This window comes from Emys orbicularis, chromosome 3 (assembly GCF_028017835.1).
Source record: "Emys orbicularis isolate rEmyOrb1 chromosome 3, rEmyOrb1.hap1, whole genome shotgun sequence".
Lineage (NCBI taxonomy): Eukaryota > Metazoa > Chordata > Testudines > Emydidae > Emys > Emys orbicularis.
This window is the reverse complement of record NC_088685.1, coordinates 34,000,597-34,025,225: the sequence shown is the minus strand read 5'-3', so window position 1 is coordinate 34,025,225 and position 24,629 is coordinate 34,000,597. Positions and strand designations below refer to the sequence as shown.

Below are 24,629 nucleotides of genomic sequence, written 5' to 3'. Positions count from 1 at the left end.
ATTACTCATTGCATTCACTGACACTCTGTACTACTTTAAAGGTAAAATTGTAAAAGGAAGATCTGCCTATTTCAGCTATTTATTTTTTATCACAACTGCATCTAAAATGATAGTACCATAGAGTAACAACTATATTTTTTGCTCAAACATGAGAATTCAAGAATAGTCCAGAAGGAAGACAGGCAGTCCTTACGAAAGAAGTATGAAATAAAAAAGTTTACCATCCTGAAGATCCTGCATGTTCAGACATGTTCCTTTCATCATCTTCAACACAGCTTCCTCCTGAGAAGGAACACTTCACTTGTTTCATTTGGGCAACCACGCCTTGCATTTCTTTGTTGCACTGTTCGCATTTTGCACGCATGCCTGTCTTACCCACAGGTAGAGGAACTTCATTAAAATATTCCCAAACTAGGTCTCTTTTATGGCCTGCTGCCATTATAGGTTTTCCCTTCTAGTGAGAGAATGGTATGATAAATCTGAAATCAGTGAAGGCTACACTCAGAAAGACCGCAAGACTTCTGGAATATGCTGCTCAAACAGTTTCACTTTTGTTTCTACTGCCTGTCTCTCCCTTCTCACATTTATTCTTCTTCTTGTCCAGATCTATTCTGCCCCCAACAATCTTCTATTCACTGAACTCTTTAAAACTTTGCACTTTTAGAGAGGTAAGGGATTGAGTGTGTACACAAATTTGCAGAGGGACAATAGGGTTGAGGTCTCTTTATTTCTCACCTCTCTCTATTATTTATTTATTTATTTATTTAAAAACATTTTTGCTATTAACAAGCATGTTCTCTCTGGAGACACAAATCCACAGTTTGAGAACTGCCAAATTAAACATCTCTGATGGGATCTTCTAGACTAAGCACTGAGTCCCATTGAGTAGATAGAAAGATTAACCTAAATAATCTATACAGAAGCCCCTGTCTGGGTCCCTAATCCATGAACTATTGGAACTCATTTCCAAAACTTTTCTTAAACATTACATGACTAGATTATCTCATACTATAGAATTAGAATTTATAATCCCTACTCCATGATGAGATTTCTTTGATCTATAATGTATCTTAATTAAAACTATCTTTAGATAGGTTTTTTTCCCCCCAAAAAAGCATTTTATCAAAAAAATCTGATTTAAATAATAAAAAAAAATCCGATTTTTTTTTTTTTTAAATCATTGACTTTTATCCACCCTGGTTTATGAGATGTCTGGAACACAGCATAAAAAGTCCTTGATTAGTAGAGAGAAAAGAAAGTGACAGCATGATCCATTCTGGCTACCCAGAGTCCCAGCCAAGTACTTAAATTACCATAGCCCCTTATCATGCTCAGGGCCCTGTTGTGCTAGGCAATGTACAGACACCTATAAAGAAACAGCTCTGATGTGAAGAGCTCATTGTTCATGAAGAATGATTTATGAATGGTGATGGGAGAGGAATATAGTCTAATGAATAAATATTTATTATAAGCGGAGCTGGTTAAGGTTGCCCAGCACTTCCCATTATTAGACCTCATTTTCAATTACTTTTAATGGCCAAATTTGAACAGTTTGGGGTCAAATTTTCTATGCTGGTGTCTGCTTCAAGATGAATGTTTGGGGGGGGGGGGGATTTTTTTAAATTGTTGAACACTTTCCATTATAAGATTCTTTTGCATTTTTTGAGAAGTTTTAACGCCTCCATTGTTTGCAGCGGGGCTTTGAAATCATCAGGGAGAAAGCCCTCGGCTAGAGATGTGTCTTTTCTTTGTCCCATAAAATTCTGTTTGGGTTTGGCTACAAGATTAAATGACTAAAATTGCTATTTTCCTAATGTGGCTTGTGTTCCTTAGGGAAGTTTTGGGAATATGCCCAAATAATAACTGAACATGAACCTTCTTCTCTAAGGCCAGGCTCATGCTACTGTTACACTCCACCCCTTACCACCACATTCTGCACTCGGAACACTGGGGAGCATCTATAGTGGGGAGAGAGGAGGGAAGCCTCTCCTCCAAACCACACTGCTCTTGGGACCTAGCATCCCTAATTCCGGGGCACTACATGGGGCAGAAGCCCCTCACCTTCCAGGGGAATAGGGAAGGAGAAGAAAAAGAACCAACCGTACATCTGGAGCCATCCATAGTGCCAGCGCCTTGTTCTCCCTCCCTCCCTTGGATAGTGACCTTCTCTTGCTGCCAGCTAATGTACTTTGCTTAAGTGTTAGAAGTCTGAACCTTCAGCACTGCAGCACAAGATTCAAACCTTGCTGATGTTGCGTGTTGGGTGGATATGTACAGTTACACTTAATAGAATTTATTTTTATCTTTTTAAAAAACCAAGGAAATTACATACAAAATAACATAGTTTTGTTAATAAGGTTGCAAATTCAAGCACCGGAAAGTTAGGAAATGCCTGAATTAATGTTGTCTGTGCGACCTTAACCCAGCCCTCTTGTATGTATGCATTATGCTGCACACTTTAATTACATGACTGCATACTGTTTTTTCCCACAGGACCTGTTCCTCATTCAATATACAGGATAGATGCACAAGAGGGCAAAATTAAGGCTGCAGTGGCAACTGTAAATCAGGCGCTTCCTAATTTTAGAGTGCTTGACTTTGCAACCTAAATAATGTTCTTTAACATAGTTTATTTTGTATGTATAAAATATAAAGTACTAGCTTCATCATTTTAAAAGGAGGTGATAGAATAGTTCAGCTCAGAATCTTCAGTTTTTAAAAATCGTGCACTTCTGTCCAGTCAGCTTAGCATCACTTAAATATGTTTTTAACACATTCACGTAGGTTAGGCTCAAACTTTGTAATAGGCTAAATACTGAAAAAGCCAATAAGTGTGTGTTTTGGTGTCTAAGGTTAGACCTAACCAGTCCAGTTAGTGTGTTCTTGTGTTTCATTTAAAGAATGTCAAGCTTTCTGTTTTGGATAATATGTATGCCTTCAATGTTTGAGGAATGAATATGCTTGTGAAGTGAATCACATAATATGTGTTTTGTTCTTCATTTCATTAGTCAGAAAGTTCACAAAGGGATAATTTTATTTCCAGGGTTTTTATCTCCAAAGAAACAGAGTGGCATTTCTCGGGTGGGGAAAATCATTGCACTTTTTACAGATCTAGAGTAAGACACGTGCCAGTGTTTTTAATCAAAGAACACAAACTAAATTTACCACTGAAGAATTATTTTGGTGTATAATGTAACAAACTTGATTTTTTTAAAGAAGTATTTACTAATTTTGAATGCATCAAGTTGACATGTAAAATAAGTTAATAAAGAGATTGTTCATCTGAAAGTTCTGGAGTTTTGTTTTAGCCAGTTGTAACTTTCAGTAATTTGTTCATGTAGCTATTGGAGTTAATTTTGTGTTTGCTCTTTTGAAGCTCATGTGGAAAATGAAGAACAGTACACTCAAGCATTGGAGAAATTTGGAGGCAACTGTGTCTGTAGGGATGATCCAGATTTGGGAACAGCGTTTCTAAAATTTTCTGTGTTTACAAAGGAGTTGACTGCTCTCTTCAAAAATTTGGTAAGAAATGGTCTAGAATAAAACATTGTTGTGATTGGAACTATGTTAGGAAGAATTATACGTATAGATGGTTCAGGTATATTTAGTTCCCAAATAAAACCACAATTGTTCCTGTTGAAGAAAATTCAGTGTTTTGGAGACCAGTATTTCTGACCTCCCTGAGAATGTCTGTAATCTTTGACTTGAACCAGTATGTCACATCTTCACCTTTGCCTCCTTCAAATCCATACTTGAAACATGCTTCTTTGAAGCCTATGAATCTTAGTGCTTTCCTCAAGGAAGTGGACATAATCCCTATTATTAAACAACAGCAAAGAAAGCTATTAAAACTGTTAAACTAACAAAATATGACTTATGTTCCACTGCTTGTTCACTCTGTTTTTACCTTCCTTTTACATATTGCCTTTGCATTATGTAATTGGATTGTAAGCTTTTGGAGAACAGATGGTTTTCTTACTTGCATGTAAAAAGCCTACCCCATTTTTGACACTGCAGATTATAAATAATATATAGGGTTCAATTCTGCAAATGCTGAGCACATCAAGTGTTACTGAAGTCAATAGGAGGTGCGGGTACTCTGTGCCTCGCAAGATCAGGGCCATATTGTATGTGTTCTACATGCACAGAGCGAACATGGGAATATAAAAACTTAAATTGCAAGAGGCAGATTCTTTGCCCACTCTGCTTGCTTTGTGTTACTCAGAGGACACAATCAGGGAATGAAAGCTGGCTGCATTCCCCTAGGATGGGTGAGTCCCAAGCCCTCATAGAGCCAGCTAGAGCTAACTTTTATGCTACCTTCCTCAGGGGACAGGAAGGAGGAATGGCCAGTGTGTGATGTGCTTCAGCTGTGCTCAGCTGGCAGTGGTCTTCTGGGGACTGTTGCCAGCTCATGTTATTTAGAGGCGCCTCCAGGCCATAACTGGCTCCCTGATGCTGTCCCCTCCCTGCCTCACTGAGCATGATCTTGGTGAGACAAGGAATGAAGCCCTGAATGTATTAGCACTGAAATATATTTCACATTGAATTTGGATATCTCCAGATGTGGGGTATGACGTTCTGAGATTAAGGACCAGTTTTGCCACCCTTACTCAAGTTGAGTTAGTGCCTTAGCATATAAATACTCGCTGAAATTAGTAGACCTACTCAGTTTGAGTAAGGGTGGCAGAACTGGCCATTTAAATGAGTACACTTATGCTGCCTACAGAAACACACTGTACTATATCTCATTTTAACATAGTATGGTGAGTAAACTGTTTCTCCAACTGAGTATAGTAATCTATAACATGGGTTTCAGTTATTTTATCTGCATTAAGCAATGAATGTTTTCACAAGCAATGTTGACTGAAAAAGTAGTGTCAGCTTTTATGTTCTTATTAAAATAGCAGTGGGGAAGCTGAAACTGTTAATGTGTATTTTTAAAGATTATTTTTAATTCAAGCCAAATAAATGTGGACATTTGACCAAAAAAAGTAACTACTGTTATTAGCAAGAGAATTAATTACCACAATTACAGAATAGTGTGGGTTATGTGTAATAATAATAAGAATAGTGTAGCTTTTATATACCACTTTTCATCCTAAGGTTTGAGTCTCCTTTACAAAGGAAGTATCTGTACGCTGTGTGTGACCTGATCAGACTATTTTAAGGTCATTATGAGACTTGCTTGTAGGAGAGTAATTTCATAATCAGATTAATCTTCCTCTAAGCAAAACGAAAAGCAGCGTTTCTAAAACTTGTTGCTCTGTTCTAGCTTCTCACTGTCAGCAGTCTATTTTTCTTGCTTCAATTTATATAGATCAGAAATGCACGTCTTTCATTCTTCTCATTTTATGGTTCTAATTTTCCCTACTGGCTGAGTGCCACATATTTTCTCACATACAGAAACTTTGTGGCTCCTCCTCTTGTCTCATTATCATTGTTATCTTATATCAGGGGAGACTCAACGAATTCCAGCAGGTAGGCCCTCTGTCCCCTCTACCTCTACTGCAGGTTGGTGAGGGGTGTGTCCCAATGGACAGCTCCTTTCTTTCTCCAGATGTGCTCCACCCTTCTGAGGTTTAAAGTTGTTTGCTTCCTGCTGATTGCAAAATGAGAACTGAAGAAGGACAGACACCCATTGTTATCTGAGTTTCAGATGCCAGCAGGGAAAGTTTAAACTCTCCCCCCAAAAAACTGTTAAATGTCCAAGCATGAAAAAACACACAAACTCTAAGGTTTTTTGAAAATCACTTATTTATAAACATGAACTTCTTGGAAGTATTTCTTTAATTTTTCCGGCCAGAAATTCATACCACTTGAATAAATTGTTCTCCCTTCTGCAAGTATCCTACTTTGAAAATCATCTCCAAATTGCTTGGATACAAGTCGTTTTCTAAGTGGAGATTACAAGGGACTGTCTCGAAGGAGTGCTGTAGTATTCTGAAGAGACTTTGGATTCTTCTTTATTATTATTTAATTATTGATATCTGTTTTATTTATACAATACAACATCATAGCTGTGCATAATGCACATTTCATGTTTCTTTTATACTGTTGTAAACTATACTGACCTGAATGTTTTACACACCTGGAATGTCAGATTGAAGTCCTTTCAGTACCTCCTTCCCCCATCCATGCTTCCTCTTTCCCCCCAGAAAAATACCCTTTTAGTCTGTCTACTCACTCACTGAATTATGTACAGTACAAAGAGATTTTTGAAGCATTCTGCATCAAAAACGAATGTATTGACATTAACTTGGCACACTGTGTTTCAATTGTAAAGAGATTTTTATGTTTTATGCCATACAAGCTGCTGCTGCAAGCCATCTTTTTAAATCACTTATGTTCTTTAGTTCCATAAGGCACTTTTAAAAGATTTCAGAAAAGATGCTAGCAGAATGAGTAGCGATATTCTGGGGGGAGAGAGGACGTGCCCAGACTGGAACAGATGACAAAGCTATTTACACTAGCGTAACTTGAGGCCTAGTGTTAAGCTTTACCTTGTCATTTATTTAGAATTTTCTTTATTTTTGATTGGAGAGCTATTGTGTTCTGTCAGCTGAACATCTGGGTTGCATTTTGGGGGCTGCAGTTCTAAAATGTTTCAATTAAAAAGGGAGTGATTTCCTTAAATCGTTCCTTCATGTCGTATGAATCTACTTTAAAGATTGGTCTGCTTTCACAGCTTTTCATTCTTTTTCTCTTCTGATGGAGAAGACTGGTGGCACCTTAAAGACTACCCGATTTATTTCAGCATAAGTTTTCGTGGGTAAAAAAACCCACTTCTTCAGATGCCACCGGACTCCTCGTTTTGTGGATACAGACTAACACGGCTACCCCGATACCTGATGGAGAAGGTTTCCCAAAGTACACATTTTGCCATCATGACTTTAATCTTTTCATGGTCATATCCGGGCATCTGGATTTTTAAACCTTTCACTTCCTCACATCAGAAACTCTGTTTCTGGTATCTTATGACTCAACTATACAGTGGCCAAGTTGAAATTCAGGCCTTGGTATAGCTTTGATTGGGAGCAAATGAATTACCTGTGTATCTGGCTGAATTCCTTTTGTATATGCATTTTAAAATAGCTACTGAAGCTATAAGACTATATTTTTTGGAGAACTCAATTTTCAGGTGCTTTGGTTCTTCATGTTTGGAGACTAGCCGTAAAAGCTGTGGTGGCATTTCTAGAGGGGGACTGAATTGCACATTAACATGCAATATTCCATTAAAATTATCAGTTTTTTACATTCTCCGGTACATTGGTTTTTATCAGTTTCTTATAGATGTGCACCTTTTTCTCCAGTACAGAACCCAGATAATCATAGTAGAGCTCTATCTACTGGCTTCTGTATTGTAACTCCAGTATACTGCTATAAAGTTTCCTTGAGCTTTCTCTGGGTCAGAAATGGTCTTTAAGAAGTCCACTTGATGTTTCTTTTGATTCTGATAACCTAGGTGAGGCACTTTTCAGAAAGGAACACTATCTTTCTTGGCATACACACTGTTGTTCCTTGGTGTTATTTTTCATTGATAGCTTGTTTGGCATTCATTTAGTTAGAATAGTAGCATCAATGGTGTGGTTAGGTCTGTGTATGGGATGTTTTTGTGACAGTCACTTGTAATTTTAAGTACTTGAACTCCCTATATGATTAAGTGTCAGGTGGTACGGTATGAGTTTGAATATCAGAAATATTAGGATAGGGAAAAGGCCAGTCAACCCAACATGCCTACTCTTTACAAGTTTTTCTTTTAATCCTATTCTTTTTACTGTGCCATGGGAAAAAACCCTATAATCGCATATCTCCTTTGTCTGTTTCTCCCTGGAAAAAAGATCTGATTTGTGCAGGTCTCTACCTTGTACTTTAGAAACAAAGTAGCTATTTAAGAACTCTGTGCTTTGTTTTTCTTCTCTCTCTCCCCCCACCCCCAATTCCTCAATATACTCTCCCTCCTCCTAAGTATCCAGTGGCCTTTTTATCCTTAGTCTGTTGTGTGTTTATTAATTTAGTTTCTCTTTGTAAATTCAGTGCTCATAACAATTGCTGGATGACAAGCACTGGAATCTGAAATCTTCACTTTACAGAAAGTGCTGAGGAAGGGAGGAGAAGCTTCCATATAAGGAGTAATTTAAAAATGCTAGGTTTATTAATTTACAAAGGAGAAAAGTAAGCGTCAGTGTTTTTGCTACATATTTTGGCTAACCAGGTGCTCCTGTTTACCTTTTCCATAATACAAAAGCAAGAGAGCACTCATTGAACTAAAAAAGGTAACATGTTTAAAACTGATCAAAGGAAATGCTGTTGTACAGTGTATATAATTAACCTATGACACTTGCTGCCTTGCAAGATATTGAAACAAAGAGCTTAAATTTTTTTATTTTTTTTTTAAAGTTCAGGTTCTGTACTTGCAGATGTGTATAGCTTTACAGGTGTGAGTAGTCTGCTTAATGTCAACAGGACTTCTCACATATGTAAAGTTAAGCATGTTCGTAAGTCTTTGCAGGTTTGGGTCTGATTCTCCACACTGTTAAAAATTCATAATTCCATTTACTAAAATGGAGTTACTTCTGATCGCACTGGTATATGTGGGGAGAGAACTTGCTAAAGAATCATATGACACTATACTGATGGGTGCTTTTAAAATGTGCATCATTATTCTTTATTTGAAAGAGCAGCATGTCAAGGTGTCAAGTGAGGCATGTGAATGTGATGACTGATCTTTATTTTCAGCATCTCAACAAAATTTACTGAAGAAGTTGCAAGCACTAGTGAAAACAGAGAAATGATGCAAAAGGTCCTAGAGGAATCAGAAATTAACATGAAATTCAACTTGGAAAAACCTGGACATCAGTAATGCTGAGTGTTCTGGGGGAGGAGGTTTATAATAGAGAGCAAGTTAAGACATGGTCTTGCAATGGGATATGATAACAAAAAGGTGAGTGCAGTTGTGGGCTGCCTATGCAGAGCTGAGAGGTAGTAATCCCTCTTTATATGGCTCTGGTGCAACTGCTTCTGGAATATATTAATGTCTTTGCCAGGAAGAGATTGACAAACTGGAAGGAGTTCAGAAGATGATAGCAAATCATCAGGCTTTGAATCTGGCAACTTACGAAGAAAGATTAAAAGAGTTAAACATGTATACTTTGTCTAAAACATAACTAAGAGATGTGGAGGAAAAAATAAATAAAGTAGTTACCAGATAGTTGAATTATGTCAATGGCAAGGAAGGAGAGGAAATTGGGGTCCAAGTAGAAGCAAAACTTGCTAATGGTAAAATTTATTAGGCTAAGCAAAAGTATCCCAAGGGAAGTGGTGGAAGCCCATCACTTAGACATTTTAACTTTGACTGGACAAAATATTAGAAAATATACTGTGGGGAACTATCGGCCATTGGTCAGGGTGTTGGACTAGATTACTTAAGTGCTTTTTCTTCTCTTAACATCTAGAATTGTAATCCTCATGCTTTTGAGCATAAATTGATAGCTCTAGTCAGGAAGAAATTTTCCCTCGTAGTTTTTCACTTAGGTGCATAGGGGGGTTTTGCATCTTCTAAAACAGAGATCGGCAACCTTTGGCATGTGGCCCATCAGGGAAATCCGCTGGCGGGCCGGGACAGTTTGTTTACCTGCAGCGTCTGCAGGTTCAGCCAATCGCAGCTCCCACTGGCCGTGGTTTGCTGTTGCAGGCCAATGGGAGCTGCGGGAAGCAGCGGCCAGCACATCCCTCGTCCCACGCTGCTTCCCGCAGCCCCCATTGGCCTGGAACGGCGAACCGGCCGAACCTGCGGACACTACAGGTAAACAAACCATCCCGGCCTGCCAGCAGCTTTCCCTGACAGGCCTCGTGCCAAAGGTTGCCGATCCCTGTAAATGTAGTAGAGGTGGCAAGCCATTGGTCTGTTTTGACATAGCAATGCCTATATTCCTTGAGAAATCTTGGGGTTAGGTACTGTGAGATTTATTTCTTTAAATAAAAGACTTTCATCTAGGTTGATTTTTCTTCAATGCTTTTTCTTTTACTATATAATTAATAACTTTTAAAAATTCCAAGGTCAAGCACACATTATATCTTATCTTCACAGTGGTGTAATATTTCATTGTTGTTCATTTCCTGTTTATGTTAATTAGCTTTGTGCTGCTAAAAACCTGCAACTCTGGGAAACCTATTTTAAATTTTTCAATCAAATAGTGCTTATCTTTAATGAAAGGGAAGTTACTTAAGCAGTGTAGTACATTAAGCTATACTAGCAGGCATTAATGAACCCATGTGCTTTGGTGTGTGTGAGGCCAATGGCTGAGTGCTATCAACAAACAAACAGTAGAGAAGTGGTTTAGTAACCATAAAATGCACACTTAGAGTGCTTGATTCCAATTAGAAAACCTTTTTTATTTTCAATTAAATTTAAAACATTTTAAAAGCACATTTGGCGTATCCCTATTTGTGTGTCTAAATGATTTTTCAGCAAAAAGTTATAGACATTTTTGATTAGGAGGTGTGGTGTTCTTTTTATTATTATTATTATTATTATTATTATTATTATTATTTTATTATTAAACAAAAACTATTGAAAGTAGTGCAGGCTTTAAGGTTTTGCAGTCCTGTCATGAGTAAACCTCTACTTTAACTAAATAGATGAGTTACCCAATTAAGACTTCAGGATTTGGTCCTATGATTTTAAATTACCGTATATACTCGATCATAAGCCAGTTCGTTTATAAGCCGACCCCCCCCAAGATGGATAAGTAAACATGGAAAATTTTTATAACCCGTTCATAAGCCGACCCTATAATTCAGGAGTCAGCAATCTTTGGCTCCCGGGCCATCAGGATAAGCTGCCGGTGGGCCAAGGTGGTTTGTTTACCTTGAGCGTCCGCAGGCATGGAAGTAAACCTAAGTAAACAAAGTGTCCCAGCGTGCCAGCTGCTTACCCTGATGGGCCGGGACAGCAACTGGTGGGGAAATTTTTTTGGGGGGAGAAGCTGGGAGTCAGGGGAGTAACCCCTGTGACTACCCCCCCACATGATCCCACCCTAGCCTGAGACCCCCACACTTTCCCCATTCCATCCCTTCCCACCTTATCTGGGGAGGGACAGGGGAGGATGTCTCTGGCCTGGCTGGAGCTGCTCCGGCAGGCTGGGCAGCTCCGCCGCAGCATGTTCCAGTGGGCTGGGCCGGGTGGCGTGGCCGCAGCGTGCTCCGGCGGGCCGGGCAGCAGCGCGGCCGCGGCCTGCTCTGCTCTGGGGGGCGGGGCCGGGCAGCGCGGCCGCGGCCTGCCCTGCTCTGGGGGGCGGGACTGAGTGGCACAGCTGCAGCCTGCCAGCCCCGGAGCTGCAGCTGCTTCGGAGGCTGGGGGAAGAGCAGCGTGGCCAGAAGCGGAGAGACTCTGGCCCTGCCTCTTCCCTTCTGTCTCTGCTGGCTGTGCTGCCTCTCCTTGCTCCCTCTGTTGGGGGGAAGGGGGGTGTCCCACCTCTCCCCCTCTCTATACCCGTTCATAAGCCGACCCCCTTCTCTGGTGCTTCCCTTTTTTACTAAAAAAATTTGGCTTATGAACGAGTATATACAGTAGTTTAGTCCTTTTACCCTGTGCAAATGTTGGCTTGGCTATGACATCTAGTATGGCTTCTGGCAGCTGAGTATTTGTGAAAATAAACATTCTCCCGCCTGCCGCCTTTCCCCCCCCGACCAGCCTTTTCCAATTTGTGAATGTTAATTTACTACTCTCTCTCTGTCATCTTATCTTGTTGGAAGCTGTCAGAGGGAAAACTGTGTGGCTGCCAAAGCAGCAGTTTTAGGGTATGTCTACACTACAAGAGTAGTTCGATTTCACTTAAATCGAATATGTGGAATCGATATTACAAAGTCGAACGTGTGTGTCCACACTAAGGACAGTAATTCGACTTTGTGAGACTTTGTGAGTCCACACTAACGGGGCAAGCGTCGACATTGGAAGCGGTGCACTGTGGGCAGCTATCCCACAGTTCCCGCAGTCCCCGCTGCCCATTGGAATTCTGGGTCGATCCCCAAATGCCTTATGGGTAAAAAAATGTGTCGAGGGTGCTTTTGGGTACCTGTCGTCATCCGTCCGTCACTCCCGCCCTCCCTCCCTCCCTGAAAGCGCCGGCGGGAAATCAGTTCGCGCACTTTTCTGATCAGTGACAGCGCGGACGCCACAGCAGTGCGAGCATGGATCCCGCTGCGACCATCGCTGCAGTTGTGGCCGTTCTCAACGCCTCGCAGCTTCTCATCCACTTTTACCAGAGGCAGATGCAGAGAAATCAGGAGAGGAGGCTACGGCACCACCGTGAGGGCCTGAAGTCGGAGAGTAGCTCAGAGCTGTCAGAAACCACGAGGCCCTGCTTCCAGGACATCACGGTGGCAATGGGTCTTGTGGATATTGTGGAACGGCGATTCTGGGCCCTGGAAACAAGCACGGACTGGTGGGACCGCATAGTGCTGCAGGTCTGGGATGAATCACAGTGGCTGCGAAACTTTCGCATGCGGAAGGGGACTTTCCTTGAACTTTGTGAGTTGCTGTCCCCTGCCCTGAAGCGCAAGGACACCCGGATGCGAGCAGCCCTGACTGTCCAGAAGCGAGTGGCCATAGCCCTCTGGAAGCTTGCAACGCCAGACAGCTACCGGTCAGTCGCGAACCACTTTGGTGTGGGCAAGTCTACCGTGGGGGTTGTTGTCATGCAAGTAGCCAAGGCAATCGTCAAGGTACTGCTATCAAAGGTAGTGACCCTGGGAAACGTGGAGCTCATCATAGATGGCTTTGCCGCGATGGGATTCCCAAACTGCGGTGGGGCTATAGATGGGACTCACATCCCTATCCTGGGACCGGAGCACCAGGCCAGCCAGTACATTAACAGAAAGGGCTACTTTTCAATGGTGCTGCAAGCACTGGTGGACCACAGGGGACGTTTTACAAACATCAACGTCGGATGGCCGGGCAAGGTTCATGACACTCGCGTGTTCAGGAACTCTGGTCTGTTTAGACGGCTGCAGGAAGGTCTTTACTTCCCGGACCACAAAATAAGTCTTGGGGATGTGGAGATGCCTACAGTGATCCTCGGGGACCCTGCATACCTGCTAATGCCCTGGCTCATGAAGCCCTATACTGGCGCCCTGGACTCAGAAAAAGAACTGTTCAACTACCGTTTGAGCAAGTGCAGAATGGTGGTGGAGTGTGCCTTTGGCCGTCTCAAGGGGAGATGGAGAAGCTTACTCACTCGCTGTGATCTCAGCGAAACCAATATCCCCATTGTGATAGCTGCTTGCTGTGTGCTCCACAATCTGTGTGAGAGCAAGGGGGAGACCTTTACGGCGGGGTGGGAGGTTGAGGCAAATAGCCTGGCTGCTGATTACGCCCAGCCAGACAGCCGGGCGATTAGAAGATCCCAGCGGGACGCGCTGTGCATCCGGGAGGCTTTGAAAGCCAGGTTCCTGACTGAGCAGGGTATCCAGTGACTGTTAAGTTTGTGGACACAGATGCTGAACCTGCCCCCGTTTCTTTACCCAGTCACTGTTGAGTATCCTTCCAAGTTACATACCCCCTTCACCACCTTCCCAAAAAATAAAATCTGTAATAAACGTTGTCTTTATTACTGTTTTCGCGGGAATGTTTTAAACCGGGGACGCAGACTGTGGCGGGGGGCGGGTTTAGTGTTCTGATGCAAATGATGCTTCTAAACTCCGGGAATGACAGGCTCCGCAGTGGTGGGCTGGTTGTTTCAACGGAGCCTGCCAGCAGTCCTGGGCGGGACTGCGTGTATGTGTCGGCCAAGTGACTTTCTGGCAGGGGGCGGAGGGTTACAGACCCCCTGCTGCGTGGCTCTGTGATCCAGGATAAGGACCGCGGCATAAGATCTCTAACTGCCCTCCCCCGACACAAAGTCACAGATCAACCCCCCCGCCCCCCAGAACATGAAAACCACCTCCCAGACTGACCAGGGTAACTGGTGACTGCACTGTGTATGTGTCCTGATGCTGGACCTGCCCCCGCCTCTGTACCCTGCTAAAGGTGACTGTCCTGTCCAATTACCAAACCCCTTCCCCCCCCTTCAGACAGATTCTCCTCTAAAAGAAAATCTTGGAAACAGTACTTAACAGAAACGAATATTTTATTATGAACCGCACATGAAAAGGGGGGGGGGGGGGACTTGGACGGGGGCTTGTGTGAGGTGGGTAGGAAAGGACTTTTCAGACTTTGGGGAACGAGAGCCTTCTAGTGCTACAGCAGTCTGCAGGGGTTGACTGAAAGTTTTAACGGCCCTTGCCGCCCCTCCTTCTTTGGACTTTGGGTGAGGGGGGTGTGGGACTTTGTGGCGGGGGAGGGCGGTTAGAGATAGACTGCAGCGGGGCTCTGTCCTCCTGCCTCCGGTCTTGCAGAACATCCACAAGGCGCCGGAGCGTGTCCGTTTGCTCCCTCATTAGTCCAAGCAGCGTTTGAGTCACCTGCTGGTCTTCCTGACGCCACCTCTCCTCCCGTTCCATGATTGCTCGGTGCATTTGGGACATGTTCTCCCTCCACTGTGTCTGCTGGGCTGCCTGGGCTCTGGAGCAGTCCATTAGTTCTGAGAACATGTCCTCACGCGTCTTCTTCTTCCTCCTCCTAATCTGCGCTAGCCTCTGGGAGTGTGATGCCAGGCTGGGTTGGGAGACAGTCGCAGATGTGTCTGTGGGAATGGGAAAAAGGGAGTGAATTCCTGAGACAGATAAATGAAGTTGTGAACAAAGAACATAGTCTTTCTCTGTGAACAAGACCATGCACTGCACCTCTCACATGCGCACTCAGGACAAGGTCGAATTTTCGGCCCTCGCCTTCAGTGCCTGGGGTCTTGCAGTTGCGATCTGAGAAGCGGGGCAGGACACCTGAACTTTTGTAGCAGGAAAACATGGTAAGCCGTAGACTTGTGGCAGCTTAAAACGTTAATAGTAGCACTGGGGTCCTTCCGCATTGAAAGCAATGCCAGTCTCTGCTGGCAGCAATCAGGGAAGCATGAGCTCTGCCCCTGTCCCACCACCTCGCGGCTGTCCCAGGGAAAGATCCCTGTATGCTGCCCCTCTGCCGCCTCCACCGCGTGGCTGTAAAGCAGTCCCAATACTAACATTCCCCTCCCTAATTCAAAGCAGGGCGTTATGTGCGACATCACGCTGATGAGGATCTCGGAGAGCGAAAGGGAACGGATGCTTCGGGAGAGCATGCAGAAACCAGGGCCGTATGCCGCCATGCTCTGCCGTGCTATGATCCCAGACTACTTGATAGAGTCATGGCGTGGGAACGTTTCGTACCATGGTGGACCTAACAAGATCGCCCTGCCAAGGAACCTGATGCACAGGCTTGAGCACTACCTCCAGGAGACCTATGCTGAGCTCTCCCATGAGGACTTTGTGTCAATTCCCGGACATATAGACCGTATTTTGGTGTAGCTGTACTGGAAGGGACTACAGAGTGGAGCGTCCTGTGGTTGCCTAATCATGAAAATCCGGACATTATTTGATTTTTTTTACATAGTTGGGAGTAAATAGTTGCCTAAGGCAAAGAAATCATGAACAACAAATTGTTGATATTATAAATATTCCTGTTGTGTTATAAATAAAAGTTTATATGTTTAAATGACTGAATGAAAACCCCATTGTTAATAATATAAATATTCCAGTTATGTTAAAAATAAATGTTTAGATGTTTAAACCACTTACTGCTTGATCCTTCCCCTGATTCGGTGTCCGGGGTAACGGATGGGGACGGTTGGTAGGGGATCTCGGTAAGGGTGATGAAGAGCTCCTGGCTGTCAGGGAAATCAGCGGTGCAAGCGCTGTCGACTGCCTCGTCCTCCTCATCTCCTTCCTCATCTTCCCCGTCCGCTAACATTTCCGACGAGGAACTGGCTGTGGACAATATCCCATCCTCAGAGTCCACGGTCAGTGGTGGGGTAGTGGTGGCGGCCGCACCTAGGATGGAATGCAGTGCCTCGTAGAAACGGGATGTGTGGGGCTGGGATCCGGAGCGTCTGTTTGCCTTTTTGGTAGCCTTGTCTCAGCTCCTTGATTTTCACGCGGCACTGCGTTGCATCCCGGCTGTATCCTCTCTCTGCCATGGCTTTAGAGATCTTCTCGTAGATCTTTGCATTCCTTCTTTTGGAGCGCAGCTCGGAAAGCACGGACTCATCGCCCCACACAGCGATGAGATCCAAGACTTCCCGATCAGTCCATGCTGGGGCCCTCTTTCTATTCTGAGATTGCACGGCCATCTCTGCTGGAGAGCTCTGCATCGTTGCCAGTGCTGCTGAGGTCGCCACGCTGTCCAAACAGGAAATGAGATTCAAACTGCCCAGACAGGAAAAGGAATTCAAATGTTCCCGGGGCTTTTCCTGTGTGGCTGGTCAGAGCATCCGAGCTCGAACTGCTGTCCAGAGCGTCGACAGAGTGGTGCACTGTGGGATAGCTCCCGGAGCTATTACCGTCGATTTCCATCCACACCTAGCCTAATTCGATATTGCCATTTCGAATTTAGCGCTACTCCTCTCGTTGGGGAGGAGTACAGAAGTCGAATTTAAGAGAGCTCTATGTCGAACTAAATAGCTTCGTGGTGTGTACGGGTGCAGGGTTAATTTGATGTAACGGCGCTAAATTCGACATAAACTCCTAGTGTAGACCAGGCCTTAGAAGTGGAAACCAGGTCAGTTATTTTTTTTTAAACGTGGAAGTTGCCAGTGTTTCTCTGGCACCAGGGGCAACTGATCTTGCAACATCTCTGAAGCACTCCTAGACTTCAGTGTGTGTCTCCTTTCCCAACAACTTTTAAAAAGTTATCGATCAAAATGTAGAGGCAACATACTGGCATCTGTTGGGCGATTATATACATTTGTGTACATTTTAGGATGATCTAGAATGGGAGGAGCAGCAAAGGAATGCTTTTTTACTGTGCTAAAACTGAGATATGTTTACATAAAACTGTTTAAAAAAACTATTATAACAGAAACAGTAAAGAAAATTTAAGATTTTTCTCCTGCATTCCATCTCTTGATTTATGGATATGAACAAACATGATTTGTCTGTTTTAGGTCTAAACAGTGCATGCATTTAATACTGCACATCTACCAGCCAATATACATTTAAATTTATTTTACAAAAATAAGTAGAAGAGAAATGTAAAGGATACAACAAGTAGTAAATAATATAAATATAACAAGTTAAAAAACAAAATATTGGAGGAATACAATTAAGTCCAACATTAATACTTTCAAAAAGAACCCCTATTTTAAAGTTTTTAATTTATTTGAAAGTCTTTAACTAGAAATACTTGCATATATATTATCTCCTCTACATCCATTGTACCTATGCACTGCTCATGAAAGCAGTCAGAACTGTCTTGAAGGGCAGTCAGTGTTCTGTTGTGTTCTTTGTTTAAATGTTGGTTTCTGCTACCAGTTTTCTGTTCTGATTCACTGAAGAATGCAGTGGTGAGAAGGTGAATCTTGTAGGGGGCTCTGGGCTGAGCCTGGGGCAGGGAGTTGGGGTACAGGAGGGGGGCTCTGGACTGGGACAGAGTGTTGGGGTGCAGGAGGGGATGTGGGCTCTGGGAGGGAGTTTGGGTGCAGGAAAGGGGTACAGGGTGCTAGCACTGGGAGGGGGGCTGGAGCAGGGGGTTGGGGTGCAGGAGGGGATATGGGAGGTTGGCTCTGGGGGTGGTCGGGGCTGGGGCAGGGTGTTGGGGTACAGGAGGGGGTGCAGGTGCTGGTTCTGGGAGGGGGGTCAGGGCTTGGGGTGCAGGAGGGGGTTCAGGGTGCAGGAGGGGGCGCAGGTGCTGGTTCTGGGAGGGGGGGTCGGCTGGGGCTTGGGGTGCAGGAGGGGGTTCAGGGTGCAGGAGGGGGGATGGGGTGCTGGCTCCAGGAGGGGGCTCAGGGCCAGGGGTTGGGGTGCGGCCTCCCGCCTGGCAGCACTTACCTCCAGTGGCTCCTGGTCGGCGGCACAGCATGGCTGCTACTAAGGCAGGCTCCCTGCCTACCTTGGCCCCACGCCACTTCTGGAAAGCGCCAACGCGCCCCTGCGGCCCCTAGGGGGACAGGCGGCATGTGGCTCTGCGCGCTGCCATAGCTCTAGAGAAAGTATCAGCGGCATCAACTGCAGATTGGAGAATGGTCCTAGCTATCAGTTTGTCTTTGTCTATCAGAGCTTGAAAATGAGCAAGGGGTCAAGGCTCCATGTGTCAGGGTTCCCAGGAAGATACACAGAAGCTGGTGAATCACACCTCTTCAGCCAGCAGATGGATCCCTCCATACCCTGAAGGACTTCAGGGCTATCCTCTACTTGCTGGGATATACACGTCTGCCCCAGGAGGAAGTTTCATCGGTCTAGATGTGGTTCAGCAGTTTTTCCATCAGAGGCCCTATGAACCACCACATGAGAGACAAAGGGTTCAGAAGTCCCGCTTCCCTACACCCTCTTCAACAGGTTCTGTGTGTCAATCTCAGTACCCGGTTCAATGTTATTTTTGATGGGTGCTTGAGAGCCGTGAAACACTAAGCCCAGCACTTCCTGACCCTGACATGCCATTTGGGGGGTCATCTAGCACTCTTTTTCAGCACCTTGAGTGCAATAACAATGGACAAGTGGGTGCTGAATGTCATCCACTGTGGCTATATGATAGTTTGCATCCCTACCTCCTTGAAAATTCCCCCTCTCTTCCCCCCCTCCCCCTTTGGGGACCATTGTCATGAGAATATACTCAAACAAGAGGTGAACTCCTTACTGCAGTGAGGATTGATAGAACACATCCCTCCTCAGTACCAAGCGAGAGGGTTTTACTTGACTTACTTCCCCAAAAAGAAAGGTGATTGGAGACCAACCTCAGCCTTTGCCATCTCAACTGCTCCATTTGCAAACTCAGGTATCACATGGTCACACTAGAAATCTATCTTTAGAAGAGGGCATGTGGTTTACAGCTCTTGATATGAAGAACGTTCATCCTGCCCAAAGACACTTCCTCAGATTCATAGTGGGCTCCGACCATTTTCAGTACAGAGTGCTCCCTTCAGAATAGCAATTGCCCCTGGAGTATTTACAAAGATATTACCAAGGTAGTAGCAGATCATGTCAGACATTGTGTTCTCATTGTCTTCCCCTACCTCAACAACTGGCACCTAGTCTGCAAGTCCCACCAGGAAGCTTGTGCATCAACTTCCATGATGCTACACCTCCTCTCCTCGCTGGGAGTCAGCATAAACATGGAAAAATGTGTTCTCATGCCTCGCACAATCTCTGGCTTCATCTGGGCAACAGAGTACTTGTCCCAGGACAGGTTCTAGGTCATGAACAATATCATAGCTCACATCACAGACAACCCTTGAGTACCAGTCAAGTAATGTCTCTCTCTTAGGTCATATGGCCTCATGCATCTGTGTCTCCCAGTTTCCAAGGCTCCACCTTCGTTGCCTTCAAACGTGGTTGCAGTTGGTTAATGTTGTGTCTCCTCTGCTGCATGGGCATCCCCTTTGACCCTTCCTCTCTGAACAGGACCATTATTAGGACACATCCGTATTATATTGAGCAGCCAACATGAACATACACACAGCATAAGGTACCTAGACATCTCGAGAGTTCAGGATGCACATCAGTATTCTGGAGTTGCAAGCAGTTTTTTCTTCTACATCAGCAAGTTGGGAGGAGTGAGATCCACCTCCCTGTGTTCAGAAGCAGTCAGCCTCTGGAACAGGTGCATCAGTAATCGAATCACCCTATCAGCAGCCTACCTTTCGGAGAAGCAAAATCTGCTTGCAGATTCCCTCAGCAGACATTTTGCAGTCAACCATGAGCGGGAGCTTGACGACTTGGTACTGTGCAATATTTTCCATCTATGGGGAGCCCCAGTCAGGGATCTATTTGCCTCTAAAGCAAACAAAAAATGCACTGCATTTTGCTCCAGAGGGCACTCCCAGAGTGATGCTCTGTTTTTTTTTCTTGGTCAAACCAGTTCAATTATGCCTTCCCTCTGCTACCGCTCCTGCCATGAGTTCCATGCAGAATCTGTCAGGACAGAGCGGGGTCATCCTGATCCTGGGCCCTTTTAGCCCAGACAATTCTGGTTTCTCAATCTCCTACACGTGTCATCTCGACCACCAATCATCCTCCCAACATTTCCCGAGCCCCTGACCCAGTGGAAAGGGAAGATGAGGCACCCCGATCCATGTCCTCTCCACCTCAGGGTTTGGTATTTGGATGGGGCATCATCCTTAGAACATTCATGCTCCACAGTCTTATGAGACATCCTCTCTAATAGCAGAAAGGACTCTACTAGAAAATGTTACCTAATTAATTGGAAGTGCTTTTCTTCTTGGGCCTATCAAAGTGGCAGTCTCTAGAAATACAGATGTGCTTCTTATCTTGGACTGGGTCCTATCTTTGAAGACATCAGGTTTGTCCGTCAGCTCCTTCTGAGTCCACTTGGTGGTGATCAGTTCATACCATCCACCTTCTCAGGGCTACTCAATCTTTGCACATCCTCAGACCAATAAATTCTGGAGTGGAAAGGCCTAATAAGAACATTCCCTCATATTCAGAAGCCTACTCCCCAGTGAGACCTAAACTTTGTTCTCTCAGTACTCACAAAGCCCCTCCCCCTTTTGATCGTTTTAGTTTCTTGCTTCATGTCTCTTCTTTCCATGAAGGTCACTTTCCTTGTAACCATCACCCCAGGTAAAGAGGTTGGCAAACTTGGAGCGATGATGGCAGATCCTCTGTTCACTATGTTCCATAAGGATAAGGTTTCTTTGTGTCTACATCCCAAATTCAGCCCCAGCTAGTTTTGGAATTTCACCATAACCAATTGATTAACCTGTGTGCTCTTCTTCCCAAAACCACATGCTTCCACAGAGGAATGAAAACTCCACTCCCTCGACATTTGGCGGGCCTTGGCCTTTTACCTTCAGGGAACAAAACCAATCAGAAAATCCCTGAGACTGTTCATCATCATAGCAGAAAGAGTCAAAGGCATGTCATCTCCACCCAGAGAATCTCCAAATGGATCTGTGTTTGCATTCTACTCTATCAGCTGTTGAACCTCCTCTCCCATCTGCCATTGTATAAGAGTCATTCCGCCAGAGAGCAAGCAACAACTGTGGCATTTCTTCAGGAGGTACTTCTCCTGGATATCTGTAAAGCTGCCACATGAGGCTCTATTCACGCATTTGCCAGACATGCCCTGGTGCCAGGACTCTTCTGCTGATGCCACATTTAGGATTGTGGTACTCTGCTCAGCCCTACCATCTATATGCTCGCACCCTCATCCTACTTAGGTACTTTTTGTCAGTCACCTGAAGTAGAATACAGTAGGGACCATCTCTTGAAGAAGAATGGGAGGTTACTTACCTGTAACTGGAAGTTCTTCAATATGTGTGATCCCTATCTGTATTCCACTACCTGCTCTCCCTCTCCTCTGCTTTCGATCTTATCTGATTCATGGTGGAGAAGGAACTGGAGAGGCAGTTGGACCAACGGACGCAACTTTCAAATTCTCCAGCTCCGAATACATGGTGTGCATGTATAACTCTCAGTGGAACATAGATAGGGACCACACATCTTCAAGGACATCCAGTTTACAGGTAAGTAGCCTCCCCTTTCGTCATGTTTGAACACAATTATGTTGATGTGTAGATGTTGGAATGCTAAGCATGACTTAGCAGTCAGTGTGGAGCAGACAAATCACTTTCAGCACTGTGTCCTTAATCATGTAAAAACATTACTGCTACCAATTTTTATGTTCCATGTGAAATTAATTCACATAAAAAGAGACCGCTTCTGAGTCAGAGACTAAATGACCTCTATCCACAGAAAAGATGCAATGTGATTGGTCAAGTGAAAATGTATGTGTTGCCACCAATGTACCTCATCCCCCCCGTGAAGAAACTATCTTTAGGCTTGAAGGTATAGTCAGATCTCCAGGCCTAATTACTCTTTGGCCTCTCTTCTGAGGCTTATATCAGTAAGTGCCAAGTGTGTCGATGATGATGGTTTTTTTTTTTTTTTTTTTTTTTTTTTTTACATGCATAGCTGCCCTCTGAGGATAGTATTGGGACCGCTGAGATCATTTCACTTAAGCCACCGAAGAGCCATTAGATGGTAACTCTTGATATGTACTGTTCTGGGCTGGAAATGAATCCATTCTCTGCAATTATACTGCTTCAGACTCCTTTCTTGAGGTTCCTGTTTGCATCTTCCTCTTTCTGGCTGCGGAAAACTAGATGGGACTCTCTTGAGAGATTGTTAGCACTGCTTAAGTGACTGTAGGATTTGATATTAGGTGATATAAAGTTCTTTGTATACACTGAGCACTTTTGAAAATCCCACCCATTGTACAATTTTCTGTGCGTTGCCTGGTTTCTGTGGGTGGAGGATGGGGTGGGGAAATCTTCCCTTAAAAAAATTCTTCATATGTTAACATAAATTAATCTTTTTCATTGATGCAGTTCTGTTACACCATCTCTTACTCTCAATGCAATGTGTATATTTGTACTAAGTTAAAATTTAACATAGTGCCCACAGCTTGAACATTGTGCCTGAATCATATGATGAGATGAAACACTTTATAGAGATTTACTGGTATCTGCTACCCATGGTCATACAGCATTATTTCTTGCTTTAGTTATTTTGTTTAATCAAAATGTTATGTGAATGTGGCTAAAGATATTGTATTTAAATCCAAAATTGTGCTGTCTTTTCTCCTTTCTTTCTAAATGAAATGATTTTTTCCCCTGTGATATTTTGCTTATTCTTAAATGTTATGTCATCATAAAATCTTTAGTACCTTTTCCAAAATTAATATTTTTTCTGTTTAAAAATAAATAGTTCTTGCATACTTCCTTGAAAACCTACCCCTTTAAGAATGCATGTTACGTATATTATATATCCAAACAGCAGTCTTCAAAGGGCTAGATTCTGCCTCCTTTATGTTGGATAGTACCTTACTCTTAGTATTCCCAGCAATATAAATAGGAATTACTGCAGCAAAAGGCACTAATCAACATGAGTAAGGGTGGCAGTCTCTCATGTTAAATTGATAATCTGTAAGGTCTTGGTCCTGCAAAGATTTGATATGTATGTTTGATTATATGTATTAAGTAGTTCCATTGAGTTCAGTGGGACTGCTCCTGTACTTAAAGTTAAGCATACACATAAGTCTATACTGATGTGGTTTAAGAGATTGGAAAATAGATGATCAGCAATAATAGGCTGAAATATATTAAACATAGAAAAAATTATATTAATATTATAATTTAAACAGACAAAAAGCAGATAGTGCAGAAATTAATGGACTCATTTTGCAATCTCTACTGGATGTTGTGCTTACTGCCATCCCAGCTGCAGACACTTTGTATGTTTGGTAGTGTTCGCAGATATGCATTCTAAGGTTGTCATATTGCATGTATCTTCGATTATTGGTTGTACTAATAAATACTTACTAAACAGTATTAGGAAGAGAAATTAAAACTTTTCAAATATTTGAGTGAAGCCAAGGAATGTACATTTTTTCATTATAGTATGTTAAAAATCTTTAACTAAAGCGTAATTTAAATTTTTGTTACAGATTCAGAATATGAACAACATAATCACTTTCCCATTGGACAGTTTGCTTAAGGGAGACCTAAAAGGAGTGAAAGGGGTATGGTAATCATTTATTTCTGTTTTTATAAAGTTTTTTTTGGTACAAATATATATGGCTAATGTACCAATTTAATTTTAGTTGAAAAAATACATATGCTAGTATGTATTTCACTCCATGCATCTGAAGAAGTGAGGTTGTTTACCCACGAAAGCTTATGCCCAAATAAATCTGTTAGTTTTTAAGGTGCCACCGGACTCCTTGTTTTCATGGATACAGGCTAACACAGCTACCCCCATATGCTAGTATACTACTTCACTACCTGGTAACTAAGGAATGCCCTTGACATCAGCTGTGAACTGAGTTACTTCTTTGCCCTTGTGGCTTAGCTATAGTACAGTGTGTAGTTAATTACAAAACCAAAGGACAAAGTTCCTTCAGAAGGTGTAATAATCTTGAAGCTATGGTAGAAGATTGCAAGGATTGCACAGAGCTCAGATAAAATACGTGGGGAGAGATGCTTAAGAACTTGTGTTTAATTTAAAAGGATTACTATGAACATTATATAGCATTGTAAATTTATTTGGAGCTTTACACTTGAGTAGGTGAAACTTTTTGTTTAGCATGAATAAATATAGAATTTAAACTCTGGATGCGTCCTGCCTGAAGTAATAACTGTGTCCTGAGTTGAATAAACTTAGAACCCTAATGCTGATGAGTTTTTTGTAACAAATTTCTAAGCCAATGGCCTAGGAGTTTTTTTTAGCTTAGGGTCTGGTTATTCGTGAACAATGAGGAAGCAACTGGAAGCAATTGTTCTGAAATTTTTACATTAAAGGGGGAAAAAACAGAACAAAAATCCTACAAAATAGGCTGTAAACTGCAGAAAGGTAAAATGCTTCTTTTAAAAAAAACAGACAAAAATGGTTAGACCCTTTAGCCTCCTTCTAGTTATCTCAACTTTTCCCTCTTTCTAACCCGTTCCTGCACTACAGGTCAATAACTGCAGCATATTTTTGTTTTC

General features: G+C 43.2%; 1 protein-coding gene across 2 annotated transcripts in view; it reads left to right on the top strand.

The window, feature by feature from the left end:
- Positions 1 to 24,629, top strand: part of ASAP2 (ArfGAP with SH3 domain, ankyrin repeat and PH domain 2) — a 177,623-nt gene that overhangs the window by 41,244 nt on the left and 111,750 nt on the right. For both annotated transcript variants that reach the window (XM_065400691.1, XM_065400690.1), the window contains exons 3-4: positions 3,377 to 3,522; positions 23,591 to 23,665. In XM_065400691.1, the coding sequence (XP_065256763.1) occupies positions 3,377 to 3,522; positions 23,591 to 23,665 (221 nt within the window). The remainder of the gene's footprint in view (positions 1 to 3,376; positions 3,523 to 23,590; positions 23,666 to 24,629) is intronic.